Consider the following 26,905-nt stretch of genomic DNA (forward strand, 5'->3'; position numbering starts at 1 on the left):
AGGGAATATTATACAAATATTATGAGAAAAGGCATTATGCATTATACAATTTTATAAAAATATTATAACAATATTATAAATCATTATAAAATATTACAAAAACATTATAAAATATTATAAAAACATTATAAAATATTATACAAATAGTATAAAATATACAAAAATTATAAAATATTATGAAAATATTATAAAATATTTAAAAAATATAAAAAAATATTATAAAAATAGTACAAAATATTATAAAAATAGTAAAAAATATTATAAAATATTATATAATAATTTCCAAACCCGTTCCATCTATTTGGGTATTGGCTAGGAGATCATATATTTACATAAATATCATCAAAAAAACCTAAAAAGCAAACAAACAAACAAAAATCCTTAAAAAGTAGGTTTTGGCTAGAATGTCAGTTAGAGTCTTAATTTTAATTTGTGTACTTCTTGTAGGAGTGGAAAACCTTCCATTTCCATGCCCTTTAAGGCTTTTCCTTGAAGAAACGCTCAAGAAAATACTCTCGCGGCTCTGCCGGTGTTGGTTGGGTAATAATTTATTGCAATCACTCAACTCAACGGCCACGTCAATGGCGACAATAAAATGGATAAAATAAATGGTGCTCGTCTGTGGCAGTCGTCTGTGCAATATATTTTAAAATTGCATCCCAAAGGATGCTCCCAACAAAAAGGGAGAGAAAGCATTCGAATAAAATGTGAGCCACGTCGCGGCAAAAAAATTGAAATAAATAAGATATAAAGAGAGCGAGCGAGGGCGAGAGAGGGAGAGGGAGAGGGGCAACAATTTATGCATCACAGATACGACACAGACGATACAAACATATAGGTTTACGATCCCAGGCCCCCATGTGACCCATTCGCCGCGATAAGTGTGTTTATTTGAGCTTGTCCAATGCAATATTTACAATGCAGCGACACCCATCTTTGGGCCATGCCACACACACACACGCGTGGCAGGAGGATGGAGGCAGGAGGATGGCGGCAGGAGGATGGAGCTGTGCCTTGGGCTCGCGACTTGTGCTGTTTGCTTATTTTGTTGTCCTTTGGCTGCTGCTGACTCGGCGACTCGGCCACGCCCCTAGTCCATGGCCGCAATTAAAGCAAACAACCAGAACCAGAACCAGAACCAGATCCGGAGGGAAACTAATCTCAAGCGGCTCGTAAATTCCAAGCGGGGCATTCCTGTGGGACACCCAGGGACATTCCCCATCCCCTCGCATCCCCTACGACGCCAGCGGAATGACTAAGCTGGCTCTCTAATTCCTTCTCTTTGTTTGTTTGCCCAGCCAGGAGGATGCCGAAAGAAGTGGCCATCGCCTCGCATCGCATGTGCTGCGACAGGCCACAAGGAGGTGCCTGGTGGCCAGGATCCTTTGGCGTCATTTGCATATTAATTAAATGTCAAAAGGGTAACGGCAGGCAAACAGCTGCTGCTCGTACTCGCCTTCAATTAAATTGACCTGCGATTTGGTTTCGGATTTGGATTTGCAACTAGCCCAATCAAGGTCGATTTGGGGGGGTTAACGAAGGGAGAGAGCGGGTCCTGTAAGATAGGCAAGCACAGGAGATACTCTTGCTGACGGTTTGCTACGTTTTTGATTGGTTGTAGAAGGTAAAGAGCCTACAAGAGCCGTGTGGAAGGTAAGAGTGGGAAAAATGGGAGATAACAGTGAGCGGTAACAGTGGGTGGCAACAGGGAGAGGCAACAGTGAGCGGTAACAGTGAGCTGTAACGAGAGTTAACAGTGCGCTGTGACAGTCAGCGGTAACAGCGAGAGCGATAACAGACAGCTGTGATGAGAGCTAACAGTGATCGGTAACAGTGGAAGGTAACAGAGAGCTGTAACAGTGAGAGGTAACAGTGCGCTGTGACAGTCGGCGATAAAAGCGAGAGGTAGCAGTGAGTGGTAACAGTGAGCTGGAACCAGGCGCTGCGGTGTGTTCTGTAGCAGTGATCGGTAACAGTGGGAGGGAACAGTGCGCTGTAAAAATGCGCGGTAACAGAGAGCTGTATCTGTTAGCGGCTATATCCGATAGCGCTAACAGTCTGTTAAACTGCCTTGTTAACAGCGCTGATGCTCTTAAAAAATTCCCAAATGGAATAATCGATCTTCCACAGATCCCACCAACCATTTTCGCTACGCTTTTTCCAAGCAATATCCATAAGAAAAAAGGAAAATAGTGTAAATATATGAGGCACTCGGCTTAGAGCGAAGAAAAGATTGTGACAACAGCACCAATTGTTTGCCAAATACAGTTTTTGCCACCGAACCACAGCCAGAAATGGATTTGCAAACTAGATTTAAACTTCACTCGAAAGGCAAGTGAGTCTCCGACTGCCATCTGTGCGGGCTTACATCGAGACGAAGCTGCCAGCTCCTACTCCGGCTTCTCCGCCTTCAGCTCGTTTTCTCGATTCAAAAGGAAAATGCCATAACCCGCTTATGACGCACTGGCCCCGCCGCAGGAGGACGGAAGGCAGCCTTCCTGACAACGACAAGTGACATTTTGCGTCAATGACAAACGGGTCTCACTTTTCTTGTGGCGGGCCCCGACAGATCGTACTCCGGCTCGGGTTTAATTGGCAGCTGCACACGAAACAATTGGGCCTGGGCCTGGGGCTGGGGAAGGACACGACCGGCTGACAGGGCTACATATACCACTTTTACGCTCTGTGGTTTTTACCTGGCAAAAGTGTCTGGGGAAATCCTTAACCTCGTCCTAGACTTTTGCATATTTGAAGCATTTTGCAATTTCAGAACAGAGTCGTGTAGAAGCCCTGAGCACAGGGACAGGCCATGACTATTGTCAGTCGCTCTTTGCAAAAGATATTTGCATTTTGCGGTACAGCCAGACAGCCCCTCCATCCCAAACTTCAAAATGGAGTGTTGTTTCTCGGTCTCCAATTTCAGCTCTGCTGCCGCCTGACGGGCATTTCAGTTAATGGATATTCTTCGGTTTGACGGCGACTAATCACTATCCAAGCAAAGGTTACGCACAAATCCCAGACATGTCAATTAAGTGATGAAAATTCCCCCATCCAGCATTATCCCTCTCTCTGTACGCCCTTCTGGCTGCGGTAATTTGCCAGGCAAGATGTCTTCTGCTCCAGTCAAAAGCCAAAGTTGGCAACCGCAGCAGCAGCTGTCAAAACGTATGGGGAATGTGGGCGCTGCCACAAGGATGAGCAGCAGCGCAACGCATCACGAATAAATAGAGTGGCTGCCCTCCCCCCACTAGAGCCTCCGAAACAAGCACTAGAGGCGCCACGGCGGGGGCTTGGGGGGGAGGGGCCTGCATTTCACAGGCTGCGGCTGAGCCTCAAAAGATATGCAAATCTTTTCCGTTTTGGTGGCTGTTGACGGAATGTCTTGCTCAAATGTTTGCTCCTCTGAACTCTGAGGCACGAAATTAGCACACAAATTACAACAAAACTGAAGTCAAACGGCTCGGCGTCTGTGGAATGTGCCTTTAAAATATTTATTTATCTTAATGCGAAATGTGTGAAAATTTCGAAGGCAGAAGAAGTGGAGCTTTACTCCTATTTGGAGCTGGAAATAGTGGGATTTTGGGGGCTGTGAAATCTACTTTTACTTACGAGCCTGTTCTGTATAAAGATACAATACAAAACGATCTTAGATTCTCTTTTTTAGGTGATAAATATAACAGACGGAATGAAGCCTAGAAGTCAAGGGGAAGGTACGACTCTCAAGGGCAGAGTCGGCTTCACTCCTTCTTTCCGAGAAAGAGAAGGTGGGTCCTACTGTCCTCCAGCCTTGTACGTTGTAGGTAGGATGGGAGGGTGGATCGAGGCGTAGTTATCCAACGAAAAGTTCGGGATTGAAGTCCTTCAAGTAAGAAATGCAGGTGGTGTGGAAAAATAGGCATTTGTTTTTAAAAAAATGAATACAGAGCCTATAAAAAACGTGTCCTGGAAACCACAAACTTTCTTTCTATTATAGCAATGAATCAATCTTTACAAAAACAATTATTTCATATAAATCGGCAAGTTGCTTAAAAAGATATAGCAGTTTGAGTTTTGAAAATGGTTGAACCTATTCAGATGAGCGGCATTGTGATACATACATACATACATGCATTGTATATGTGTACATACATACATCGTATATCTCTGTGATTCGTGGAAGGGGCGGGAACGTAACTAGCTTTATGTGAGGGCCGCGCGAGAGCCTTGTGGATCGTGTGGATCGTGATAACAGCGCTGGCACAACTCTCTTAGAGCGCTGCCAGAAAGCGCTCTACCTGACTGTTAACGATAACAGGCTGTTAACCTGGTGTGCTAACAGCGCGATTGCCCTGTTACAGCTGTTCGCCTGAAATGCTTAAAAGTCTTCCAATATATACCACGTTTTTACCGAGTACCGAGTACTTTTCACTTATTTTTTTGTATAAAACCAAACGAAAATCGACTGCACTTAAACGTTTTCAATGAATTCTGTTACCCTAAGAACTGTCCAAATGAATCATTGAAACCTTTTAGCAGGAAATGCATTATTTCCCCAGAAAATATCCATATATTATATATGAAAAAGTTCTCCCTAAGTGTTTGCCAATCAATGGGTTACAGTAGTTTTCCCTTTTCCTCTCCCCTCCTTCCCTTTCCTGCTGATAATTTAGCACTTCCTCGAGTGTCAGCAAATCCAGTTACTGTTACTCGGCTTTTCACGGCTCGGCGCCCTCTCGCATTTGCAGCTGCCAACGATTTTCCGTAGCCAGTCAAACGAAGTGACCTTTCGACTGAACTTGAATAAATCGCATAATGGCACAATGGCCATTGGAACCCTTTAAGCCCTTTTTGGCACTCTCAGCGGCTGGCCCCAATTCTAAATTTTCGGCCACAAAAGTATGAAAAACACGTGGCACACTCGTGCCGTGCCTTTTGTGGAAAATCAAATTATCAGCAAAATTTATTTAATGCATAAAATCGGCAGTTTTGGGGGCCAAAAAACACGCTTTTTACGCACGCAATTAGCGGGGCCGTAGTTTTTACGGACACAAAAGCCATGACCAGAAAAGCCATTGCAAATTAATCGAAATCAATGGCAATTTCCGGTGGTATTTTCGGTTGATTTTTCAGCGAAAAACTTTTGTGTGTCACCGAAAATTGAGGCGGACAATGGCAAAACCGCAGGATGCTTTTAGCGACAATAAAAGTGCGTTAAGCGAGGGACATTATCCCGTGAATGCACAAATAAACCAAAGAATAAACTGTCCCTATTTATATGCCCGGCATTGTATTTGCCTGCTTAAGCGTCTAGTTTTATGACCGCAGCTGTGTTGTTGTTGCTTGTCGCTGGAATCTAGCTGTAAAGCTCTCACACGCATAGGCGGAACCAGCAGCAGCACACGCATACACGCACACACGCACACACGCTGGCAGCGATGCGTTTCGTCGCGACGTCGCTGCGCAACGGCTGATCTTTCGATTCCCTTTTGCTCGACTGCGTCTCGACTGCTTCTCGACTGCTTCTCGACTGCTTCTCGACTGCTTCGAAATGAAACCGCAGCGCAGACCCGCCCCCTCGCAGCTTTTAATAGAAAATAAATAAAAATAAATATTACAGATTAATTCCCAAGCAAAGGGTGAACTTTTTTTTAACCCCAGCAAGCCCTTAAATCACGAATCTCCTCCCGCACAGCACACTCTGTAGCACACATTTAATTTAGCATAAAAGCCAAGTTTAGAAGTTTCCAAAGAGCCAGAGCCAGAGCCAGAGCCCATAGTTTGGGCCACATTTTGTTTACTTTTGGCCCGAGTTGATGAACTGTAAATGAACTTTGTGTTTGAATTCGATTTAGTTTTATTGCCACATACTGCTCGAGCAGCCACTAAGGAAGCAGAGCAGAGCAGAGCAGGGCCTTGGGCAACTGGTTTTGTGGGAATGCAATATGGCCAGGCACAAAGAACGTTTTAGTTGAGGCCAGGCACAAAACCACAGAGATGTGCGGCTGCGGAATGATCCTTTCTCAGTGCCTGCCCAGAGAAATTCCTAGCATGTTGCGTACCCCGCGTATACGTGATGTGCAGTGGCTGTGAAAAACCGCGAAAAATCACAAAACCCCCTTAACAGCTGTGACAATTAAATGGCGCACATTTATTTTTAATAAATTTATCCACTTAATATGCATGACAATGAAACAGATTTTCACACTGTGGAGGAGAGAAATGAAGACGGATGAGATGACAATTAAACCACCAATCGAGCATGAAATGTATATATAGTGAATACTATTAAAAAACTATATGTATTTATGGCCATAATAAAACTTATCAGTGGCAAACAGACCCAGACTTCACTTTTTATTTACATTAAGTCAACACGGAGCGCCACACCACCCCCCACCCCAAAAAGAGAGAGAAAAGAAAGTTTCTACTTCAGCAGGAAAAACCGACAAAAAAATAGGTGGAAATTTTAGTGAAACAAAGTCAACACGAATTTGCAATTTGGTATAAAATTTGCAGTGCGGCGACCGCTGCACAAATTTCTAATTCGCTAAAAACTTCACAGTTGACACAAGAAATTTGTGTGAATGCATTTTTGAAGCGTCCACAGGAGAGGACAGCAGGGGGCAGGGGGGGTGGCACACTCAAGTGTGCAAGTCAAAGACGGTTTTAATCGGAAGTCGGAGAGATTTTATAATCATAGCCAAATGAATCACATTTCCAGCAAGTGCAAATTATATATTTTACAGCGAAAGTTCACGGAATCGAGCAAATATTACAGATTACAGATTAAAGAGCGCTTTGTATATTTAAAAATAATGTTTTCCTGTAGGAAAAGGTCTGCCTTTTCTTGGCATAACAATAAAAAGCTAACAAATATATAAAAAATAGATAATAATTCGACAAAAAGCTGTTTTAGACCCTTTTAAGGAAAGTCGGAATAGCCTTGGGGAATAGTGATAACAAAAAAGTGACAGTCCATCGACTGGGGATGATCATACCAAAAGTTGTGTCGATTCTCCAGATAACACACGGCTGTTATCAGCCGAGCATTAGTTAGAAATTGGCCAAGAGCAAGGTTCTTCGCCAATTATCCAGTGCCAATGCAGGTATTTGCTTTTGTGAATGAAATCAGTTCTTATCAGTGGCCTTATCGGCTCGAATGGGGCGCGTATAAAGGCGTCGACAGTGTGTCAATATTGGGGACAAGTGCCGGGCTTTTATTGAATGTTTGCATATTTTATAAGCCAGATGACGAAGCCCCAACTGGGGCTAGTTAAAGGGAATCCCCCCCCCCCCCCCCTGGTTGGAGGCTGCATAAATCATCCTGGAAAATGCATTCATCTTGGGCCCCTGATGCATTGCCTGTTATTAATACAACCGATTGATAAATATTCAGCTACTAAATTAAAAGTGTCACCAGAACAGTCTTCCAGCCCCCCCCCACCCCACACCACCCTTTGGGCGTCTTTGTCGTCCCTTTTTTGGGGACGACGACAACAAAGCATTTGACATTAGTTGAGATTTTCAAAGCTCTCCCTCCTCTTTCCGCCTGCAACGGCGTTGAAAACGTGTCAAATCGTTGGAGAGCGGGAGGGAGGGAGGGGAGAACCGAACCAGCAGATTGGTTCCGTGCCAGGCAGCCATAGAAAGGCATCTACATCATTACCATGACGCCGTGGGTCTAAACAGTGTGCTGCCAGCTTTTGTCTGCTTTTTTGGGTACAAAGTTCGCCAGTCGCCAGTCGCCATTTGCAGAAGGAATGCAGAACAGAAAAGAAAACGTTTTCTAATGCCGCTCAAGGTCCGTCAACCACCCACTGGGGCCCCACTGCAGCCCCACTGGCCTGCTTTTCGCGTTACGCATTTATGCTAAAAGTCTATTTTTACACTTTAATTAGATAACAGCGGAAGAGGAGCACCAAGACCCAAAGAACAGCTGAGCCCGCGGCTAATGTCGTACGGCGCCAGGTTCGAAATCAATTTTGCAAGCCTTTGACTCATGCAATTCCAGGCCCAGCCCCAGCCCCCGCCCCAGCCCCCGCCACACCCACTTCAATGTCGCAAAGCTCTATAGACCCCGGCACTGCCCTACTTTTGAGCGCAATCGTGACTCAAAGCAGATGGTTGATGATTTCTATTTATCTGCCAAGGTCTATGGGCACACAAAATGCTGCATTGAAGACCAAGAAACGGTCGAGCGAATCAATGGAAAGTTTTGATAAAACAGGAGAATATTTAATACCAAAATTTGCCATAGAAAAAACCATAAATAAGGCATAATATTAATTGGGAAGCAACTAAGAAGATAACTTATATCAGCTCTTGGAAAATACAAGTTTTGAATGGGGTTTTTCTCAGATATTAATGGGAATACCCTACAGGACTGCCTTCTTGGGATAGTATCTTTCTAGAAGTATTTTCTCGGTATTTATTTCGTATATTTTGCACCTGAAATTCGACCTTCTGGGGGTGCACTTCTGGCGCTACTTTTGGAACTACCTTTCAGGTGCATCTCTGACATCCCTTGGAACCCGAGGCTCTGTTGTGCCGCACGAACTTTGGCTCGCTGTTGTACATGCCGGCTTTCAATTAGAAGTTTGCACCGTCAAGGACGCCCCAGAGAAGCCCCTGGAAACTGTTGATTCCAATACCAGATCCACAAACTACAAAACAACAACTGAACAGAATACCCGAACATTTAGATACATTTGGAGCATGGAAGCTCCGACTGATGTGGGTAGAGGGCAGGGGCGGATGGGGGCAGGTGGCAAACCCGAGACGAGGCCTAAACTCATGAGCAAAACTTTCGCTCGAAGTCGGGGGAAAACTTATTTACTTTCAAATTACGTGTCGCTGAGACTGAGGCGACATTATACAATTTATATGCACGTATTCCTTGCCATCCAAGATGAAATGTCGCCGTCGTCGTTGGGGTTGGGGTTGGGGTTGGGTTTGGGTCTCGGTGGCCGGAAGACTGTTGGCTGAATGGCGGGATGGCTGCTCATCAGCATCATCAACGAGAATGTAATTACATTTTCCCGATTCATGACAGTTTTGCATAACCAACAGCCAGTTCCCGCACCCGTGCCCCCTTGCCCCCGTGCCCCGTGCCCCTTGCCCTTTGTCCTGGCCCCAGCGTCTGGGTTATTGCGCTCATTAATGAGGCAGGTGCGAGTGGCAGCCACAGGATGTAAAACCTGGCCTCAAACACCTTTGCCACGACTTGACTTGGGCTCCAAGCTCTGCCGGCGAACAAAATTGATTTTTTCGCTCTCCCATCAAGACTGGATATTCCACTAAAGAGATTTTACTATTAAATTAAGTAGTGTTTTTAATAAGAGCAAAAGCCATACTCAATCTTTCGTCGGGCTACACGTTGATGGGGCTGTAAATGAGTCGAAAAGGGGACTTAAAAAATGTACATAAAGGAAGGGCAGTAATATTTTCATCGTTCTGGCTATAATAATATTTATTATTATCAGTATATTTATTAATTTTGTTAGTGTATTATACTCGTAAATGTGGATCTTGGACACTCTTTGGGGAATTTTAATGCTTGGTAGCTAATTTTGTTGAGAACAAATGCCACTAAAGAACTACAGTCTAAAAATGGAATCATATCATACAAAAAAAAATATTACAAAAATTCCAAAGTTGAAGAAACATAAAAAAAATGGTAGAAAACTAGAAGAGTGGGCACTTTATCTTCAAGTATATCAATCCCTATCAATCCCTATCAATCAGTTACCAAAGGAATCAATATAATCCTTAACTAATTTAATCTAAATAAATTACAACCTTCACTGCTAGAAATCCTCCCACCTGGAGATCTCCTTCCCCAGAAACATCAGTATTGAAACGCTGCCATTATAGTGTTCCAACATAAGATAACCTTTCCGAATCTACAACAAAATTCCCACCAAAAATGATAGTTCCGATAAGGAAGCCCCGTAATTGTTTCGCAAGAACTTCCGGTGGAAGCTCCGGTGAATAGAATTTATCTTGGGATATACCAATGTGCTGCAGATCAGATGACTAACCGTGGAGCACACGACTCGCAGCGATGTGGGGTGTGGGGTGTGGGCTGTGCGCTGGGCTGATAAGAAAATCCAGACAGAGCCCATAAAAGCCGCTTCTGAGCCGATGCCAGAGGCAGTATCAGCATAACTTGACGACAGTCGACGGCGAAACAACACAACTGTGCGAGTATTTTAATTTAATTTAAATACAGCAATACAACAATTTAACGACTAAAAAATAAGTGCTATTCAACGGAGTGGAAACGAGTTGAACGAAAATGAGCGCGGAACAAGTAAGAGGGAAATTGCATGGGGCGGAAAATGGAAATCTTTGGAGAACAAATTTCTTTCAAAGATTCCAACAAAATTCAATCAAGTGAAATGTGGAAACGTCCATTACATGGAAAGAAACAAGGGGGAATATTTTGTGAAAAGAGAATTGGTTCGAAGATCTTCAGGAGGTCATAAGACCTCTGTAACTATCTCCAAAATATATCTAGTGCTCTGAAGAAGGCTGAAAGCTGATCCCTAAAGCTCTTAAAAATTCTAAAATAATCTTTAGAAGGTCCTGATAGCTTTTTACTGAATTTTCAGGTCTAAAAATGGAATATTATAAACTTAAAATTAAATTAGAAGTTTAAAGCTCTTTAAAGAGATATTTTTTGAGGTATCTTAAAGACTTTTTTTGGGAGAAAAGACTAGAAAAAAGTGAAATAAAATGAACCAAAAAAGAAAAAAAAATCCAAAAATTAAATATTATTCAAGACGAATCTGTAGCTAAATAGCGATTGTAAATCTCAACCTTCTAGTTTGCCCAAGAATGCCTCAATGCACACAATAAATATCGCGCCCTGCACCAAGCCCCACCGCTGACGCTCAACCCCAAGCTGAATGCCTTGGCCACCAACTGGGCTCAGGTAGGACCCAAATAGACCATATATACCCCCAAAGAACAGTCCTTATTGGCCATCATTTCAGCACTTGCTGGCCCTCAACCGCATGGAGCATCGCCAGAACAGCGGCTACGGCGAGAACATATACATGGCCATGGGTGGCATGATGTCTGCCGCCGATGCTGTGGCTTCCTGGTACAATGAGATCAATCAGTACCATTGGGGCAGTCCCTCATTCTCGATGGGCACGGGACACTTTACCCAAGTCGTGTGGAAGAACTCCACCGAGCTGGGCGTGGGATTTGCCAAGAGGTGGGTCATCTTTTCGCTCAAAATACTATATCTATAGTGGATTATATTTTCTCAGGGGCAACGTCATCTATGTGGTGTGCAATTACAATCCCCCTGGAAACTACAACAACATGTTCAGGGAAAATGTGCTGCCCAAAACTCGCTAAAAGCCAAAGAATATGGAAGGCAGTCCTTGAAAAGGGTTGATCATTCCTTTAAAACATTCCATTGACACCAAAGCCATCATTACGGAATTTATATAGTCAAAAAATACACCATAAAATATTACAGAATTTATATAAAGATCAAATATGCCATATATACCTATGTAATAAGTATTAAATACCCAAATATACCAAATAATAAGTTTGTGATACTTTTAATCATATACTAGTACATTTATTATCTTTAAAAAGGGAGTCTAATATGTATTTTGTAGGTTTTTTCTTCCATTTAAAATTCATTTTTTTGTATTTTTGTTTTTTTTGATCATAATATTATTTCCGGTGCATTTTCTGTCCAAGGATTCCCTACGAAATTGTGCGCAGAGAGTGATCTTCCTTTCCTTTTACCGCTTGTTCTTGTCCACTGCCGTTCCCCTTGCTCTGCATGTGCGAGTGAGCGAGAGAGAGAGTGCGTAGAGAGCGAGACCATTCGCTCGGAGAGGATCTAAAGGAACGAGATGATGAGAGCGGGCATTGAGCGTGTGCCTCTGCGATAGTGGGTGTGGTTTAGAAAGAGAAGGAGAGACATGGCCATTACTTCGAAGAGGGGGATGGTTATGCAATACTGAGAGAGCTTTTGAGAGTCATTCGCTGTCTTAGGGTTCTGGATCTGGAAACAGCTTGAACTTCCACTTCCTTTCCGCTTGCTCTGCATGTGCGAGTGAGAGAGAGAGAGTGCGTAGAGAGCGAGACCATTCGCTCGGAGAGGATCTAAAGGAACGAGATAATGCGATAGTGGGTGTGGTTTAGAAAGAGGAGAGGAGACATGGCCTTTACGTCGAAGAGGGGGTGGTGAAGGCCATAGATAGGCACAACAAAATATTCGGTTTATTGTTTCCTGGCTTGAAAAATAAATATATAAAGGTATTTTATGATCTCCGATGGCGTTGGAGATACTAAAAACACAATAATAATGTAATACTGGCTTTTCTTCGTTGCCGATTTATTGGCAACATTTTTATAACCTCTGACAGGGTATAGATAGGGGAGTATAGATATAGATACAGATACTTTTAAAAGATAGAAAAATGCCCATAATTTCTTTGAGAACTTGTTTATTTATTTTTGTATATTGTTTTTATTTTTAATTAATTTATGGTTTACAACAATTTTCACATGCATTTGCTATGGGTAGCCACTGCAGCCCTCCCCTCCTCTGCCACCTGAGAGCCCCCTCCGTCGATCACTCCTCAATGGTGCACAGCTTGGGGCGGGGCCGGGAGCCGATGATGCCAATACTGTTGCTTGAGAAGGGGCCACTGTTGGCTGCGGCTTTGCCGGTGCTCCTGGCACCATCACAGACATCCGCGGATGAGGCGGTGGCGGCGGAGTGGGAGGAGGAGGTGGACTTGAGCCTGGTCCTAAGCCTGGGCTGCTGTCGATGCACATGGACTCCGTGGCGCCTCAGCCTGCGATAGAGGGAGATGTACTTGCCCGCCGTGGTCGTGCGGGGCACAATGTACCTCTCACAGAAGGCGGTTTTGCTGCGGGCCGCCTCGCTCAGCTGGCCGTGGCCCAGGGCCTGGAGGAAGGCGAGGACAAAGGCGTAGCAGTTGTGGCTGGTCTCCTCGTAGCTGGTAATGGACCACCGCGTAGATTGGGCGCAAATCTATTAATGCAAATGGTGGAGATACAAATGGACCAAGGACCAAGGACCGGAGTGAGCTTAGGGATTTGCATGAATATCAGAGATGGGGGGGGGGGCCTCCACTCACCTGCTGCAGCACCTCGTCCCAGTAGTCGTGCCAGGGCTCGGGCACATCGCCCACCAGGAGACTCTGCCGCCATTCGCGCGGATTATCGTCCCGCCGGTGGCGCCGCAGTCCCTCCCGATCGAACTCCACGATGTCCGCCCCGGATGTGGTCACTGCGATATGCAAATCGGTCGCATTGCTGTAATCGCTGCGGAAACACAACGCAACGCATCAAAAATATACTATATATCTACAGTCCAGGCATGGCACAAAAAAAAACCTGGTAGAAATTTGGGAGGGGGTTTCAGGGGGGCTTGAATTGGTCGGGCTTTTAGGGCGGAAAGTTAAAGATCCGCCGGGATGTGTTCCATCCAAAAGAGGGATATGGAAAAACTATTGGAGGCACTTGTTTTTAGGAAGAAAATTAACATTTTTGTTCAGGGCGAAACGATTGATTGAAAGAATAGGAAAGAAGAAGGAATATTCTTTTTAATTTCTGTTAATTTGGCAATAATTATGGACTGAATTTTGGACTCAATAGAGGTCTGTGCTTAGGCCTTTTTGGTCACAATTTCTGCGTCCAGAATTCATACACATCTCCTCCCTTTGGCTTTGGCCTTAAACACTCTATGTATTTCATCTAATTTCATCATATTTTTGTGACTTTTTTATGCCTACTCTTGTATCTGTCATGCGATACCTTTAGCGCCATCTTTGAGCATGAAATCCATGAAATTTATAGAATTTTTTAAACAATTTTAGTGCGATTTTGGTATCACGAAAATCAAACCATATTTTTCAGGGATTTAAATAGGAATATAATTTTTTGTAATATTTTTTATTTATGTTTCATGCAACAGTCCTTAGAAAACTATGATAAAAATGTTTCTAAATCTTTTATTTTATGGAAATTTCTTTGCAGATAAATTTTCGACACCGCAAAGTCTTGTTTCAACGGCTGCCCAGGCTGGCATAAAATTTGCTCATAATCTAGTACGAATATGCCCATATAGGGGACCCCCGTGCTCTGTGCCTCTGTGTTACTCACTTGAGAAAATCGCCGGTGGAGGGCCGCAGGACAATGGCGCACGGATGCTGTGTGGCCCGCACAAAGGGATACGGCAGACGGAATGGCAGTAGGCGGGACTGTACAGCTGTGGCACCCATGTCCACCACGGACTGGGCATTCGCATCGGCATCCGTATCCTCGTCTGCATCTGTGGCCGCATCCAGTGGCGCATTGCAATGGGGGCAAGTGTGGGGCAAAGTGAAGCAGAAAACTTTTGCGTTGCAATGATGAAAACAGAGGATGCCCGGATCAGAGGTAATTGTGGTTGCACTTGTCGTTGCCGACATATCTGTGTCTGTATCTGTATCTGTATCTGTATCTGTATCTGTATCTGTATCTGTGTGTGGATGCTCCTCCTGATCCTCCTCCTAGCTCCTAGGTCCTCTTTGGATACGGTTCGGTACCCGTATTATAATTGATACACTTTGTCTATTGTGGCACTGCCCCTGCCGGCTCCTGGCTCCTGGCTCCTCGCTCCAGTCTCGTGTCTCCTTTTTGGGGTGCTTGCGGTTTAGAGCCTGGCCCCTGGGCCTGGAATAGAACGAAAAATTCTTGTAAATAAGCCGAGACCAGGAAAAGTTGCGACCGTAAAGCGGTTTGCCCCGAACATTCAGCCGGCCAGCAGTTTCTGTGGTCACACAACAGAAAGACAAGGGAGGGAGACAGAGGGTGAGAGAGAGAGAGAGAGGGGGGGGTGTGAGAGCAGGGTGTTTTAGGCGGACTTTGACCAAAAAGTTTCCTGGTTAATATGACATTTGTCATCATTATTGCCTGGTCTTGTTTAGGGGTTTTTTCACAAGGCACTTTGGGGGTTGAAAAGGGGAAAAACGACGCCCGACATCAAGGTTGGGCATGGCAATCTATCAATATACAAAATAGGTCCCAAAACATGATTTACAATTTGAGGGGAACGATACGACTAAAATCGTATCTTAATATATCTGAACATATCGTTGAAGAGTTTTTTGGGATTTTAGGAATTTGTAAAAAAAAAAAAATTAATAATATAAATAAATAAATAATATAATTAAATAAATAAATAATATAAATAAATAAGAATCTAAAATAAATCTGATATATTTGAAGTTTTTGAAGTCATATTTTTTGCTATAAAAAATATTGGAAAAAAAAATGAATTTTGCGATCGAAAGCCTAATATTTTCTAGATGCAAAAGTTGAAAAAACCGATTGATAGCTGTATTTTTTAGCTGCTAAGAATAGTAAAAACCTAGATTGAAAAAAGAAAAATATCATTTTTGTATTAAAAACAAAAAAGCTAATTATAAATAAAAATAGTGAATAGAAAAAAGTTAGAGCCCAAGATGCCATGAAAAAACATCCCTAAATACTTTAAGCATAAATTCAGGGTATAGAAAAAGTTCGATTTTGTTGACTAGTGTTATCTTAATAAATTTAAGCAGCACAGAAACAGTGTTAACAATTACTTAGATCAATCATAAGATTCGCATAATCATAAAAAATATGTATCTGATTGCCTCTTTACTAGGCTTTTCGATTCCAAAATGGATAGCCATGATTCTAGGGTATACTTTTGGGCTAGGTTGATTCTCATTGGAAAGATAACCGAGTAAATACCTTGAAAAGTGAAATCTTAATAGAACAGTGGTGCTCATAGACTTGAGCCACAAGAATTAAACCCAGAATTAAACGAAAATGTATGTAATCTTTACAGATAATTTGTGATAAGTGTCTTCTACATATAGGACAGCTCCTGTAGGCGGACAGCTTCTATAGCTCGAAACAGAAAGCACAGAAATCCTATAGCTGGGAGCCCATAGCCTCAAGAACCCCAAGAAAAGCTCGCCTCAACTGCAGATGCCCAATAAAGTGAGATATCCCAAAGGATCCTTTACCTATTTATACAAGTACTTAATAAATATTAAACAAAAATATATAATAAAACTTCAGTTCTGCTTAAATTCATAAATAAATACCATAATTTCGATATATATCGAAAAAACAGTGAGCCGATTGCCGCTTTAAAAATGCCGTTCAATGAAAAGAAACTCCACCATTCCGCCGTAAAAAATACGCCGGGTTTTTTCAATCAATTAAAAGCACTTCATAGAGAAGTGGCAGCAACCCTTGGGGCAATCACATGGCGGTCGTGCAGCGGGTGGGGGGAGGGGGAGGCCGGTGCCAAAATAAAGCAGGCCAAAAACGTAAACAAACCGGCAAAATCCGAATCCACCTTCACCACCGCCCACTGTCGGACACCGAAAGAAACCCACCACGAAATCTGAATAAAATCCCTAAAATGCGAGAGAGAGAGAGAGAGCCAGCGGGAAATTCCCCCCCAAAAGGAGGTGGAAAAGGCACAATTCACAGGGAAATTTTGCGGCTCGTCTTTTGGGATCTTCGGCTGCACGGGGGGCACGACCACGACGACGACGACGACGATGACTTGGAGTCGCGAGGCGAACCAGTTGACGGCGAGCCGTGCGAGCAGACGGTCGTGTTGTAGTCGCAGAATCGCTTAAAGGAAAGTGGCCCCCAAAAACCAAACAACAACAACAACAAAAAGAAGAAACACACCGAACAAAAAGCCCCTCATTATCATCGTAGTTACGGGGTGTTCCGAGTGCGGAGTGCATTCCGAGATCGAAAACAAAACCGCCCCTCGAAGGATACGCCGGTGCAGTGTCCTGACGAGACCCAGAGACCACCAACAACAGTGAGAGATTGTCCTTTTTTGTATTTGTTTACAACCCGCGGTCAGGTCTAGGGCCCCGCGCCCTTCGCGGTCTCCGTGTTAGTTTGTGTGGTTTTTCCCCGCCCCTCATAGGCCCCCTTCAGCCGCACTTTGTGTTTGTGTTGTGCTGCTGCAAAGTGGACGATGCCATGGCAACACATTGCTAATCGATGACGTGACCAAAAAACCACCAAACAACCAACAAAATAACTCTCGGCCAACACCGCAAGGCTCTTCACATTTTGGGATAACACTGGGATAAAGACCCTCAACTGATTTTGGTATGTGGCAACATCAATATATATTTATAGAATAAACAAAATCAAAACTGGACAGGAAAAGGGGGGAAATTACCCCCAAAACTGGGGGAAAAAAGAAGGCAAAATAATATTAATATTTCCAGGCAGAAATTAGCAACATTTATGAGGCTTCTAAAAATGATTAAAGTGCCCTTAAAACTAGTGATATTTTGCCAAGGGAATATCTAGAAAAATTAATAAATATTTCCCTCAAATAGTTTGTATTTTCTAGAGCAAAAATCTACTCTACCTCTAGCTCTCCTTTGTTCTTCCTAAGAGACCTTTCCAGGCCATCTTTGGCTGAGTTTTGCCCTCCAAAGTTTCAGTCTATTTATCTTTCCCTGTGTCCAGGATAATGACTATGTGGCAACAAAAATGGGGGGGAAAAATGTCTACCGACTGATAAGTGTTGCGGTTAACGAAATTCATTTTTGATAGCCCAGAAATGGCGAAACATTTAAGAGCCTGCCCCGAAAAGCAAAGGCAAAGGCAAAGGCAATGGCAAGTTCTGTGGCTCTCTTTTGCGGTCTCAAGTCTCGGCTGGCAGACGGTTTCAAGATCGAAAGAGATAGGAGATGCCAAAAGCAAAAGTTGACAGCCCGCAAACAAGCCGCCGGCAGCGAACTTTGAACCCAACTTGAATGAATGAAGAAATCGTCAAAGAGAAGACCCACACAGGGCTTTCCATCTGTAGTTTTTCCTTGGGCTCTCTCTTAACCCAATTAGTGGGCTTGGCTTTTATGCAAAATGGAAATTAAAATTAAAATATTTACTTGCCCGAAAACCAAGAGAAAACTATTCATAAGCCATATTCTGTGACAGATTAAGTGGATAGTTTTCCTTTGAAAATTGGCACGAAATTCATAGATTGTGTGGGAATTTCAGGGCTAAAAAGTTAACAAACTGCTAAATATTTAATGTTTTTTAAGAAATTTCTATATGAAGTTTTCGCCTTGTGAGATTAAGGAAAGTTTTCCTCGAGGAAAATCTGGATATATATTTTTTTTAAGGGAAAACTAGAATGAGGGTCACAAACTTTTGCCACAGACAACATTTTTGTGTGCTTTACAGTTTTGGCATTCGAAAACTTGGGAAATATATTTTTAAATATTTATCGGGGGATTTTCGATTCACTACAAAAAATTAAATATAAGAACTCTTAAAATCTGAAATGTTCCAAGAATAAATCGTTAGATTAATTTCTGATTTTTTTTATTATAATTAACGCAGAAAACTGTAGAAAAAAATTAAATGATCAGACATATAATTTCTAATAATATTCCCCATGGATCGTTAGATTAATTTATTTTTTTTTCTGTAATTTATATTAATTTTAAGCACTTAACCAACTTTTTCTAGGTTAAAAAAAATATTTAAAAACTACTCTTTGACTAAGAACTCGAATTCTTATTTTTTTTGTTTTATTTAAAAATGGAAGTTTTAATATTAAAAAAAACTATATTTTTTCTCAAGTTCATTAGTGTGTTGAATTTTAAAATGAAATTTCCTAGAGAAAATGCAGTGTAATTAATGAAGAAAACTGTAGAAAACAATATAAATGATCAGATATATATTTTCTAATAATCGGAGCTAATATTCCCCTTGAAGAGGATTGTACAATCCTTTCAGTAGTATCTTTATCCCTAAACTGATTCGATCTCCTATAAATTTGCATTCAATAAAGGCTTTTAAAGTTTTTAATTCCAATAAACGACCAAAACAATTTTTGGCCTAATCCCAGAAGCTCTAACAAAAAGATACAAATAACAATTTCACACTAGACCCAGCTTTGAGGCTTAGAAATGCTTAGAAATTGGTTTTTATAGTGCAACATTCTCCTTAATTCATAAAATTATTATAAAATACCAACGAAAACCTAGAATCGAAAGGCATTTGTATGCAAATTTAATTGCTTTCAAAGAGCACACAGAAAACTCAATAGTGGGTCAAATATTTGGCAGGAGAGCGATTTTCTTAACAAATTACATTTGATTTGTTTTTTCAAGAATTGATTTTGGGGGTAGGAATACGGAAGGAAGCCGCCCAGGCCAATGCCGGAGTGAAATGAAATGCTAAAAATAAATTGCGGGAATTTGCCTTAAAGCCCAGGCGGGCTTTTCCCCGACACGGAAAACGTGGCAGGCAGCAAGACAGGAAAACAAATGCAATAAAGGATATGACAACAGGAGAGAGTGCCCTCCGAGAGAGAGAGAGAGGGGGGGGGGGGGGGGGGGGAGAAAGTGGGGGGGACGGAACGGCAACAATTTCAGCAGCGGGCTTTGGCGAAATCCAAACAAACTTTATCTCTCTATGCTGTTTGCCAACTTGAATTAAACACGCCCCTATGTACGCCCCCCCCGCCACCCCCCGCCCCCCGTCCCCCCACCCATATGGCCAAGAAAGTATGTTTTGGAGGGGGGGGAGGGGGGGGCACGGCTGAAGAGTCCCAAAGAGTTGTGAGAAATGAAATTACAACTTGCATCCTCTTTCTGGCTTTCTGTTCTGCTCTGTTCTGTATTTTTTTCGGCCCGGACAGGCACTTGGCCAGGGACCTTCAAAAGGAATTGTTTGGCCAAAGCAAACACAGAAAAGGACGAAAAAATGTCTGTGAAATCAAGTTAAGTTCACGCATTTTTAGTGCACTTGGAACAGGACGAACGGCGAGTGGCAGGAGCGGCAGGAGTGGCAGGAGCGGCAGGAGTGGCAGAAGCGGGAGCGTGCCAAAAAAATAAAGGATAAAATATGTACATGGCAGGAGGAGGCGCATAAAAAATGTACAAGCAAAAGACAGACCTGCAGAACGAAGACGACGAAACAGGTGAAAGGAACTCATCAAGGCTGGGGAAAACAACGAAATCGAAACACTCTTGAAAGAAAGGAAAATGCGAACAAAATTGCTTGAATTTTGGAATAGAATTGGGATTTTTTTCCTTAGGTTTTAAGCGGGAAAGACCTTGTCCTCAAATGAGAATAACCTCCTCTTTAGCTCCATTAGAACCAATGCCAGTCGATGCACAAGAGTCCCCTTACCCTGTTTGGTAAGGGCATTCAAAGAACAAATAGCGAAAAAAGAGAAAAGACGGCCCAAAGAAGCTGCCAAGAGCTGCCAGAATCCGCCAGTAAGTAAATTTAACGGCACGGCGCCGACTGACAGCAAAAATTGTTCAAAATTTTATTGTTCCTTGTTGTCCCCTTTTTTGGGGATTTGTTTTTTTTGCCTTCGGCCTTTCGCAGCTGGTGACGCAGGTTATAAATTACGAGTGGCAACAACGAGTGAATCAACTCGCTGAATTAATAACAAAACGGTGACAATAACAGGCGGAGGGCCTGTCCTCCAGAAGGGGCGACTCAAAAGTAAAACTCAAAGAATTCTCTGCATTGCGTACATTAATTCAGGAGACACAGGACGACAGCAGAGCCCACACGCAATGCAGGGGGCCAGGTGCGTGGCCATAAGGCAGAACAGGGTCTAAAAGGAATGGCGTACTGGGGAGGGCCTCGATATTTAAGGAACCCCAAGGACTAGACACAGACCAAGACGGATATTGAGGGGGTAAAGATATTGGGAGAGTGGGGAATAAATGGGAATTAAATATATCGAATGAATGGGGCTAAAAGTTGTACAATCAAAGAGAAAGTACCCGATAAAAGAGGGGGAATACTACTCGGAATATTATCTTCTTTATTTCTTCTGATGAATATATATTTCTGTAGATAGCAAGAAGGATATTTTCCCTAAATAGTAGCTCCAATCTGTTAAGCTTTGCTTCTCTCAGTGCCACCCACACACTTGTCAAAAAGATGCCCACTTTTCAGCCCCCTTTTTGTCTGTGGTGGCCCCTGTCGCCGCCGCAAAGTGTGCTACACTGGTGCCGCTTGCTGTCATTGTTGCCTCACTCACCTTTCTTACTCCCCCCCCATCACAGCCCCAGGCCCAGTCCCCACTACTCGCCCCCTTAACAGCTTCATAAAGCCAAGTGTTTGCGCTTTGAAGTTTCCGCTTCCGCAGTGAACAACGGAGTGTTGTTGGTGTTGTTGGTGTTGTTGTTGCCACTGCGGCACAGCATAAAACATACTTATTTTGAAGTTGGTGGCACATCCACATTCGTGGTGGGCGGGGTGGCGTCTGGGGGAAAGGATGCCAATGCTGGAGAGTTTTCTTTTCCTGGGCTGCATTGTTGTTCACCTTTTTCACGTACGTATTGTTGTTGTAATTGCTGTTGGAGTTGTTGTTGAAGCCGTTGTTGTCGCATCTGTTGTCTGAATCTGTTGGAAATTTTCAATTCCAAAGTTCGCCTCGCCCTCTCTCGCCCCTTTTCCGAAGATCTAATTAAGTTTGGGGATTGTTTGCACAGCTCCTGGGGGGAGGGGAGGGGATGGATGTCACGTGGTTTAAGTAATTTACGTGCAAATGGTCTCCACTCCGCTTTTGTGGAGACAATTTGTGGGTTGATTATTTGAAGGGCAAAGGGGAGACGTCCTTGGATATGGAGTGTTCTTTGAGGTCGTGTAAGTCGGAAGAACCTTGAGGGATCCCCCAATCAAAATATGATTCAAGGACTCTCCCAATCGGCTCTCCCGGAATCTTGACCAACCTTGAGTGCACTCTGTAGTGACCTCTACATAGAAGTATTTGTTGTAAAGATTTGTTCACGTTGCGGTCATAAATAACAACAGATTTATGCAATTTTATTAGGCACATTTTATGAGAAAAAACCCCACAAATACTCGCACCAGAGTGTGAATACAAATATGAGTGTGAGTGTGGCTTCTGTTCTTTAAGTTAAGGGAAACTCGATATGAATGAAAGTGAAAACGAAAGGAAAGTTAAGGCAGAGCAAACACTTTCACTTTGTGCCCATTTAAGGTCGTGTGCGTGTGTGTGTGTGTGTGTGTGTGTATGCAATAAATAAGCGACTTATTTATGCCCCTCACACACACGTACACACACAGCCAGTGTATTTGGGTTAGTAATACCATTTACGAGGCAAAACAAACATAAAACAAAAAAATGTAAAGCAAAAAGAGCCACAACAATGAGCTCTCGCCTCTCGCCCTTTGCGTTTACGTTTACGTTTATGTTTATGCCGGTAAATCCGTCTTCAATGTAAGCCCTGGCATATCTTTAAAACAACCAAAGAACAGATGGCTTTCTAGGGGGGGAAACCGAAGCTGAAGATACCCTAACAGATCTACATGCATGCTACATACATGATACATACATGATACATACGTGAATACTACATCTACATACCACATCTACATACAGATTTGTCTTTGATTTTTCATCAAACTTTGGAGGAAAAATATATATTTATGGGGTTGCAATGTTATATCTTTAGGAACGGAATTATGTGCTTTGGAGCTATCGTTTGTAATATTTTATTTTCATTTTTAATTTACTTTTAAAAGAGTTATAGGTAAAATATTCCTTAATTCCTTAATATTCCTTCCTTAATCTTAAATCTAAAAAAAATGTTGGACATGCATACAAAAAATGTATTTATTTACAAAAAATAGAATTACATTTTTTTTATATGTTTTTTTTTTTTATTGCCATGAAAGTTATAAAATAAAGTACAAACACAAATATTTTTTTTTTAATAATTTTTTTTATATATTATTTGTATTTTATTATTATGACAATCATACGATATAGTAACAATTTTTGATTATGTACCTATATATATGTAGATCTTTGATTACTATATAAATACAAAGTATTTATTTAATTTTTATTTTATATTATTTATGCACATATGTATGTATATATACATTTTTTTTGTATTTATAGCAGCTAATGAATATAGTAATCCCACTTCCTACCATACCTAGACTGTTCAAAAAATGTTCCAAAATATCAATAAATCGTTGACTAGAAACCCTCGATAAGGCCGTTGAATATAGTCTCCAAAAGTCTTGTATTTTCTCCCAACAAACATCTGCTTACAAGCACAATACCCTCCATCGTTTCCTAACTATAAAATGGAAAACAGAATAGAACACAACGGAAAATCTCAAGCACTGAGAGGGGAAAGAAAGAGAGAGCGAAAGAACGAACGACGTTCGAGGATGGCTCGTCTATTTAACTAACTGTGCATAATTCATAATTTAATTAAGAACTCGGCGAAATGAAAAAAGTTACACGAGGGACATTCCACTCTGTGCCCCTGTTCCTCCCACCCCCTCTCTCTGTGTCTCTCTCTCTCCCTGTCTGTCTATTGCCAGAATACAGGTGTGTGTGTGGGTGTGGGTGTGGGTGTGTGTGTGTGTGTGTGGCTGAGAAGCCCTGCCACAGCTGTTGGCCCTCTGCTCTGAAAGTGTGTGTGTGTAAGCCCTGGGGGGCGGGGAGTGGGTGGTAGGGTGGCTGGGTGGCTGGGTGTCTGCCTTGACATCTTCGCCTCCTCATTGCTGCGGCAGGTGCCATTTCACTGGCATATTCTGTCCACAGCTGGAGGTTTTTGCTGGAAATGGCCATAAGTCAAGGAAATCTGTGGAACCCAAATGACAAGATTTTCCGGTTTGTTTTCTTTTTTTTTTTCTTTTTTGTGGGGTGCATAGACAAAAGCACCGTCAGGGATTACAAGTGTGAGAGACGAGGTGTGAGACGATTTGCTAAGCCTCAAGATGCATTTCCTAGAAACACTTTGGGCCCGGCGAAAACGAGCGAGGATTTGATGGCAGCAAAGCAAAGAAAAGAAGCTACTTTGCGGGATTTTTTTTTGGGGGGGGGGGGGGGACATCCATTACCACATTTGCTTCTATTACTCAGGGGGTTTTTTTAAGGATTTTTATAACTGTTGTGAGATGGTGGATAGTTTGAAAAGGTGGAAGATTGAAGGAGGGACTCCTTAGAGGGGGTGTCAACAGTGGGTTTTTGGGAGCACCTGGATTGGTGGGTCCACAGTAGCCTGATGGCCTCTCGGATCGAAAAAAGGGTGTTCAGAATTTGTGAATTACTATTGTTGTGATCTGCACTGTATTATCTTTGATACCCTTATACTTTTCGGATGTTATTTTCATAGTTTCCACCTCTTACAGCACAGTCTTTTCCCTGCCCTGAAAAGGATCCCCTTTGATGAATATTCTTCTGTTTTTAATCGTGTTTGTGTCCATTATAAAGATACATACCATAAACGACCACCTCAAAGTATTACAATGAATGTTTACGCATTCCAATGTCGCCCCAGAGGATGCAACAATCAAAGGCTAAGGGCAAAGGGCAAAGGGTAGACGGGAAAAGGAAAACCCCCAGCCAATGACATGGCATTCAAACCGCAAACGGTTGTCCAGAACATTGTCCAATTTTACCGCCCCACCGCGCCCCATTTGGAGACCCCCCTCCGCACCCCACAATGGTTACATGCCGCAACCTTACTTCATGGCTGTCTCTCCCCTCTGTGTCGCCCCCCACCCCTCCCCCCTAACAAGCCACACAAAAGACGTCCCCGGACTTGGTCAGCTCTTCATTTGGTCAACTGCTGACAGCAAACCACCAACAACAACAACAGCAGCGGCACCGCTGCCACCAGCAGCAGCAACAACAAAAACACTGTTTGGCGGTTGTGCCTCCTTGTTCTCGTCCATTTTCCATTTCCCCGTTTTCCCCGTTTGCCCCGTTTCCCTTTCACAGGCCACTCCATGGTTAATTAACTCTCGCCTCGGATCGCAACGCGTTTGCGCTGCCTGCGAAAATTCCTTTGAGCGAATTTCGTTTTTAAGCAACAGAAAAGAGAGCGGAGCGGGGCAGGGCAGGGCAGAGGAGAGCGCAGCAGAGGAGAGCGGAGCAAAGCAGAGCGGGGCCTGGCAGAGGAGAGCGGAGCGCAGCAGAGCGGGGCGGAGAGCAGACATCCCTTGACTGCAACAAAGTTAAATGCTGCTTTCAAAAGGGTTTTCATCAAATTTTCTACTAATTTAATTGCCCCGACGTGATATTGACGCTTAAAACAAAGGGCGGAAGGGAAGGGGAAGGGTATGGAGCGGCTTAAGCAGATAAGAAACTAATTGGAAATCATTTGGGTGCGACTACTTGGATTGAATTTCAAGTGAAGGTCTTCAAATTGTGAAGCAAACAAGAAATTAGCTGGAGCTCGGGCTTCTTGGGATGAAAATTTACGATGTGTCGACATGTCGGTGATGAAGAGAAAGAGGAACAACAAAGAAGGACAGAAACTGCGCAGCAGAATTATCTGTTATTCCTTCGATTCGCATTTCTGCTGAGAGCGAGGCTTGAGCGCGAGAGAGCGTTGGCTCAGGCGAGAGTGACGCGGTAATGAGCGAGAGAGAGAGGAAGATCAAAAGGGAACGGCAGCGGGAGAGCAATTGAATGATGCAATACTGCGTCGGGCATGGCGTGAGCTGAGGGAGACAAGGCATACGAAGGTGCTCGGCAGTTGGCTTATATTTGAAACGAGAGAGACTTAACGGCCCGAGGCACAACAAAATGCAAGACAAATAAGAGCCACCTGCCCCTCTCCCCTCTGCCACTGGCATACGATTATATGATTATGTTCCCCCCTCATTTGGCCCTCATGTAGCGATGGAAAATACTTCTGATAAACAAAGTATTTGTCAAATATTTTTTCGTGCCTTTTTTCGCTTTTTTCGTTCTTTAAAAATATACTTTTTTAGTGCTTGAAATTTGGATTATGCAAAATGTATTGCTTTGGCCCTTTGAGCCTTTAAAAGTGATTGAAAAACATAATTAAAAAAGAAGAATAATAAATAAGTGTCCAAAGCATGCCAAAATATTTGCACACCCCTGAAAGAAAAGAAATTTGATTAGAAACCAAGGCTTTCACACATATGTATGTATTTCCCATCACTTTTTGTTGCTCTTAAATCATATCAAATATATACATTTTTTAAATGAAAAATATTTAAATATATGTACATATATGCGAGTAAAAGTATTATTTTATGCAATTATTTTCATTACTTTTTCAAACAAAATTCTTATCTAAATATATGTATATGTTATATACCACACCATTCACGCTCTCCCTAAGAATCGATTTTCGCATTAAAATTTCGAGTCTATTCCCCCAAAACATCTTCCACAACTTTTCCTTTTCCCCCTCCCCGAAATTCCCTTCAAATATTACCAGAAAAACATAAAACAAAAATGCATTTTCTTTTGGAAATTATCTTGTTTTCTGCCAAAAACAAACATTTCATTTCACTTGGCAAAAGTTTTCCCCCAAAACGAACCAATTTTCACTGCATTTAAATTAACTCAATTTTCTACTCATTTGCAAGCACAAACACAGTGTCTCCTCTGTCTTTTTTTGGAGGGGATGGGGGGGTGAGGGGGGAGAGGGGGGTGCAATTACAGTCACCCACATAAATACGGCGCCCAGGCATTTACTTAAGTTGCACAATTTTAATTGCAATTGCGAGCGGCATGCGGCATGCGGCAGGCGGAAAACAGCACACAAATGGCAACAAAATACAGACAGCAACTAGCCACGCCCACTGGTGCAGCACGAGGGCGTCAGGGCAAAACAAAAACAAGGCGGAAAAGGCAATAAAAACATGCAAGAAAATGTAGATACGAGTGAAGGAGCTATGGGATACCCTTGAAAGGGAAGATGACGATATACAGATATAAAGAAAGATATAGATACATATACAAGTTGTTAGACTAGGTTTTAGATACAATGTTTCCATGGTGCTGTATGATATGGTGATCCGATCTTGAGGGCCACAACTTGGAGGCAGAAAA

At 42.6% G+C, this 26,905-nt stretch overlaps 3 protein-coding genes across 4 annotated transcripts in view; 2 read left to right on the forward strand and 1 right to left on the reverse strand.

The window, feature by feature from the left end:
* Window positions 1-10,227: 10,227 nt before the first annotated feature.
* LOC6589456 (protein PRY1) lies at window positions 10,228-11,525 on the forward strand. Its single transcript, XM_026988843.1, has 4 exons — window positions 10,228-10,291; window positions 10,808-10,915; window positions 10,977-11,203; window positions 11,259-11,525. Exons 1-4 carry the CDS (start codon window positions 10,277-10,279, stop codon window positions 11,347-11,349), a joined length of 441 nt encoding a protein of 146 aa, XP_026844644.1. The 5' UTR covers window positions 10,228-10,276; the 3' UTR covers window positions 11,350-11,525.
* Window positions 11,526-12,483: 958 nt separating this feature from the next.
* The window catches only part of LOC6589455 (MKRN2 opposite strand protein), a 73,331-nt gene continuing 58,909 nt past the window's right edge, over window positions 12,484-26,905 (reverse strand). For both annotated transcript variants that reach the window (XM_002014833.2, XM_026988375.1), the window contains 3 exons: window positions 14,149-14,700; window positions 13,122-13,308; window positions 12,484-13,015 (listed from right to left, as the gene is read on the reverse strand). In XM_002014833.2, the coding sequence (XP_002014869.1) occupies window positions 12,590-13,015; window positions 13,122-13,308; window positions 14,149-14,456 (921 nt within the window). In that variant the 5' untranslated portion in view covers window positions 14,457-14,700 and the 3' untranslated portion in view covers window positions 12,484-12,589. The remainder of the gene's footprint in view (window positions 13,016-13,121; window positions 13,309-14,148; window positions 14,701-26,905) is intronic.
* The window catches only part of LOC6589452 (protein eyes shut), a 70,092-nt gene continuing 59,834 nt past the window's right edge, over window positions 16,648-26,905 (forward strand). Inside the window, exon 1 of the mRNA XM_026988374.1 lies at window positions 16,648-17,163. The gene's annotated coding sequence lies outside the window, so the exon portion shown is untranslated. The remainder of the gene's footprint in view (window positions 17,164-26,905) is intronic.

The sequence above is a fragment of the Drosophila persimilis genome, unplaced genomic scaffold (genome assembly GCF_003286085.1).
Source record: "Drosophila persimilis strain 14011-0111.01,24,50 unplaced genomic scaffold, DperRS2 tig00000191-arrow-pilon, whole genome shotgun sequence".
Classification (NCBI taxonomy): domain Eukaryota; kingdom Metazoa; phylum Arthropoda; class Insecta; order Diptera; family Drosophilidae; genus Drosophila; species Drosophila persimilis.

What these genes read in the sequence shown, in the direction of transcription:
- LOC6589456 (XM_026988843.1), top strand. An exon ending in TGGCCACCAACTGGGCTCAG is followed by an intron (nt 10,916 to 10,976) that starts GTAGGACCCAAA and finishes CCATCATTTCAG; the next exon opens with CACTTGCTGGCCCTCAACCG. An exon ending in GGCGTGGGATTTGCCAAGAG is followed by an intron (nt 11,204 to 11,258) that starts GTGGGTCATCTT and finishes ATATTTTCTCAG; the next exon opens with GGGCAACGTCATCTATGTGG.